The 4,875-nt window shown below is 50.7% G+C and overlaps 1 protein-coding gene across 1 annotated transcript; it reads left to right on the forward strand.

Moving 5' to 3' along the window:
• Window positions 1–3,093: 3,093 nt before the first annotated feature.
• On the forward strand, window positions 3,094–3,494 carry LOC142766085 (histone H2A-like). The gene has a single exon (XM_075867923.1). The coding sequence runs from the start codon at window positions 3,120–3,122 to the stop codon at window positions 3,492–3,494; it is 375 nt and encodes a 124-aa protein (XP_075724038.1). The 5' UTR covers window positions 3,094–3,119.
• The last annotated feature ends 1,381 nt before the right edge of the window (window positions 3,495–4,875 follow it).

Consider the following 4,875-nt stretch of genomic DNA (forward strand, 5'->3'; position numbering starts at 1 on the left):
GTGCGCCGACATATCCTTATATATCATATCAATAAGAGAAAAAGATGCGCGCCAATGCCCATCTATTGTATTCCCTTCTCACGTGCACCAATACCAAACTGCGCGTGCCATTTTTGTGGTGCAAGTGTGTTCAAGCGGTCGCAGTTTCATCTTTCACAATCATGAGCGGTCCCATGGTGGCAGGGACGCACGATGCAAATTTACAAAATGATCGCGCTTGAAGGCTTCATACAAATGCACTGTCGAGCCGCTGAACATAGTCAGTAATCTAAAAAGATCTCACAAAACACCCACAAGCCGTTCGAAAAAGCCGCGGTTGGTATCCTGAAATGAAACATCAATAAAAACACAGCCTGGTCTCACTAACCTCCGCAAATGAAATCATCTTACAAACGACGGCCGCATTGTGCAGGTACACGCCCGCGGCAATCGCAACCCAACAACCAAACTGCCACCTTTGGTTCGCATCCAGTCCAACTGCGAATCCTGAGTAGCCGCTTTTTTTCTTTTTTTTTTAATTAATTAACCCACCATTTAGGACTGAGTCCTCCCGCACCGCATCTACGACACGGTTCTAATGGTACATGAAGTGTGGCGATTCTGCGTAGATAACAACTTTAACTAGGCTTCGCATCTATTTAAACAGGGCCACTGACCGCGAACCATCATCCCTGCTGAACGAAAGGCGGCTGCAGCCGAACGCGTGCACCAGTACTCAGACAAGCCCCGCGATCCAAACGACATCCAAGGCCACGATAACATGCCAGCCAACTCTGGCTGGTTCAGCCTTAATTGTGAGTCACCGCTGTTTTCTTTCTTTGGCGATGTCCTTTCTCTCGTTATATTCATTTGCTCACGACGAGTTAAACGCGGACTTCCCCTTGGCATGCTACGCATCTCTAGCGGCGCTACGACGCACCATAACGATAGCTGCGGTAGCGTCAAACAATTATTTTTTCTCCCATCCCCCTTTTCCTTTTTCGCGCAGAAAACTGCACATTTCTACATTCTGACCGACGTCAACCGCTCAGTTACATGTGTATCGGTTACACTGCAACGCTCGCTGCCGTCCATCACGTCACGAAACCAAGCGGAAATAAAGGGTGCGTCCACTCATTCATTTAACGTAAGTTTCCAACCATATTCCTAATGGAACGCACCACTCATTTGTGCCTAGCACAGGCGCATTTGTTCTTTCGAAGAGAACACAGTGTTCCGCTACACCGTGTGATATGTAAACGTCAAGCCGAGCAGTGTCGTTTGCTGGCCGGCCTGGCTATGTTTGTTTCGGCGACGCGCAAACGGAGCACTCGGTGGTAAAAAACAGGAAATGCCCATACCCCCTGTCGACCGCCTTTCTTTACTGAGTTTCGTACTTCTTTGTACACTATATAAATCACCTGCGTGGTACCCCTGTTATGCGTACGCACAGCTTATTTTTTTTTTTTCCCCTTTCCATGGGGGCTGTTGATACTTTGCGTTGGGGCAATAATTAGCATGCAGCCCGCCCCCACGCTTTTCCGCTTCTACAGCTAATGTCACATGCGTCTATACATTCTCCCCCATCTTTTCTTGCATCAATGCTTCCGCACATTTTTCACCGCATCGCGCACTTCAATCTACATTCACTCCTCCTACAGTCTCGAAACGGGCCTGCCCTGCGCTCTCAAGAAATGAATGCCCCAATTTCGTAAACAAATGAGTGGGCGTGGCAGAGAAGGAACTCGGCGCTGGCTGATGAATGTGGCTGTACCCTTCACATCGGACATGCTTAGCTAAACAACAACTAGATTTATCTTTTTATTTTGTCCCCCTTAAATAGTGAAGTATAGGACCGGCGCTTTGCAGTGAATGGTTTAGTTTTCACTCTTGCTTTGACTGTAGCCACCAATAAGATAACCACCTTCTAGTTGATTCTACCCGCCTAAAGTATATTTTGCCCTCCCCCGGTGCTTTGAAAAACTCTGCGCCATCATTTTAAACTATAGGGTGAAGCCATTTACATAACATTATCAAGTGTTCTGCAGTTCCCTTCTCTCCGCATGCACTGCATACCGTGTATACCCCTTCGTATTTGGCCCGACATGTCGGAGTTGCTCGGGCAAATGCTGACGCTAGTTTTCTTTTCGATCATTCCCCTAGAGCTGAACACACTCGAGGTCATGTTACGTTTTGAGCAGCGGCCACCTTCCCCCTGTTTTTTTTTTTTTTTTTAATTACCACGCTCCTGGTTTTCCCTCCATTACCGTACTTGTGGCACTTTTCTCCGCGCACTCGGTCTTCTCTAATTTACCTGTTCAACCTACCCGAGCACACACGTCGAGCGCGGCACACCAACGCTCCTGCTAGCGGTGTTCAACAGAGAGAAGAGGATGGATTTGGAGCCGAATCTCTCAGCACAACCCCTATGCCGACGCAAACAATTTGGGTGGCTCTGAGAAGAGCCGTTGATTTGTCGCCGCTCGCTGTGGCCCACGACGCACGCCTACTTGGAGCTGGTGTACTTGGTGACGGCTTTTGTGCCCTCGGACACCGCGTGCTTGGCCAGCTCTCCGGGCAGAAGCAGGCGCACCGCGGTCTGGATCTCCCGGCTCGTGATGGTCGAGCGCTTGTTGTAGTGAGCAAGGCGTGACGACTCGGCGGCGATACGCTCGAAGATGTCGTTCACGAAGCTGTTCATGATGGACATGGCCTTGCTGGAGACACCAGTGTCGGGGTGCACCTGCTTCAGCACCTTATAGATGTAGATGGAGAAGCTCTCCTTCCTGCGGCGCTTCTTCTTCTTCTTGTCCGTGGCGCGCACATTCTTCTGCGCCTTGCCGGCCTTCTTGACAGCTTTGCCAGACGGTTGGGGAGGCATGATTTCACGCAACACGCACGCGAGACCAGAGTCGAATGCGCGTGTCGCCCCTGCGCGGCGCGCTTAAATATGAGCGAGGGGTGTTGACGAGATCAGCACAACGCGCGCGCCCCATTGGTTCGCACGGCTTCCCTCTCTCACACTCTCATCCGTTCCCCGCGAGCGGCGGCGCGCGATGGTGGCAACGGAAACCATTCGAGCACGGCTCTCATCTTAGAAGGCAGCAGTTTTTCTCAACCGGCAAGCGAAAAGCAACACCATGTCCGGACGTGGCAAGGGCGGCAAGGCGAAAGGCAAGAGCAAGACCCGTTCTAGCCGCGCGGGGCTTCAGTTCCCCGTGGGCCGTATTCACCGCCTCCTACGCAAGGGAAACTACGCCGAGCGCGTCGGAGCGGGCGCCCCGGTCTACCTGGCTGCCGTACTCGAGTACCTGGCCGCCGAGGTGCTCGAGCTGGCGGGCAACGCCGCTCGTGACAACAAGAAGACCCGGATCATCCCCCGTCACTTGCAGCTCGCCATCCGCAACGACGAGGAGCTGAACAAACTGCTTTCCGGCGTCACCATCGCGCAGGGCGGTGTGTTGCCCAACATTCAAGCCGTGCTTCTTCCGAAGAAGACGGAGAAGAAGGCGTAAGCGAGCACCCCTTCCGCGCGCTCGCCGCATTCCCCAAACGGTCCTTCTAAGGACCACCCAAACAGGTGACGCGGCCGGGCTTCGCTTCGCAGTCACGATGGCTCTGTTCGTACCCTCAAGCGTGTTTGTTTTTGTCTATATTATATATATATTTCCTCGCGACATCAGTTAGCCACCAGTGCGCAACGCCAAATGCTGCACAGAGACAACCAAATCACGCAGCTCGGCACCGAAAGAGACAGAAAAGGGCATGTAAGCGTTGTCATTAGTTACTGTGAAGCTCCACACGTAACCGTCTATCTTTACGATGACACCTGAACGGGTCAGCACAGGGACAGAGTAAATTTAATACTTTTGAATCGAAAAACAAACGTAAGGTAAAAAAGAAGAGAGAGAGAGAACCCGCCGTTAGCGCATTTCATTTCGTGCTTCTAACACAATTTATTTCGTCTGTCTTGCTAGGAAGCGCAGCCACTATTACACAGAACACACAACACAAGCGCTTAACTTCAACTAAACGTTTATTGCAAAAAAAACAAACAAAAAAAAAACTGTCCAGAATATGGCTTAAAAACTTGTTCTGTTTCAAAAGAAATGAAAGGAAATGACACGCGATGATTTTGAGTGTGTTTGTGCACTCTCTATCGCGCTCACGCGGAAAGAACTGTGTTTTGGATGGGGTGATAGAGAATAACAGATAGTAATGTGCGGGACTGGCACGTGTGCTTTTAGTTGTCTACCTTTTACTATTCTTTTTCTATAAACTCTGACGTTTGCAATAAACGTTCAGTTGAAGTTAAGCGCTTGTGTTGTGAGGTCTGTGTAATAGTGGCAGCGCTTCCTAGCAAGATGGATCCTTACCAAGTGGCCCGATACAATTGTTTATTTCGTCTCTCGGTAAAACTTCATCACCTCCTACGAGTGCACCCAAAAGTTGCGCCGGGGTCCAGCAGCCCAAGTCACCATGGCGTTACGCAAACAGAAGCCCTCAAAAACACCTTACAAGCGGCGGGCAAAAAGCTAAACACATAAATGAAATTGACACACCACAGGTTCGCAGCACGGCTGCTGCACACATACCGACTGAAGCTAGCCTACCTTTTGTCTGTCTACTCATAATGGTACACACTTTTACCTTGAATTGTCAAAGCTGAGCCATTTCTTCGTAATAACGACGCGCCGACGTTCCTTTCTTCCGCTCGCTAGACAGCGCAGCCACGAACGTACAAAACATGACAGCAAAAGAGGGTGCGGCCGGAGTACGTGGCCTGGAGTGGTCTCGTAGCCAAAGCAGACACGTTGGTGGTCCTGAGAAGGACCGTTTGTTGTTGCTTGCCTGTCGACCGAAGCGCAGGGAGCAGCCCAACTTAGGCGCGCTCAC

This window comes from Rhipicephalus microplus, chromosome 6, assembly GCF_043290135.1.
Source record: "Rhipicephalus microplus isolate Deutch F79 chromosome 6, USDA_Rmic, whole genome shotgun sequence".
Classification (NCBI taxonomy): domain Eukaryota; kingdom Metazoa; phylum Arthropoda; class Arachnida; order Ixodida; family Ixodidae; genus Rhipicephalus; species Rhipicephalus microplus.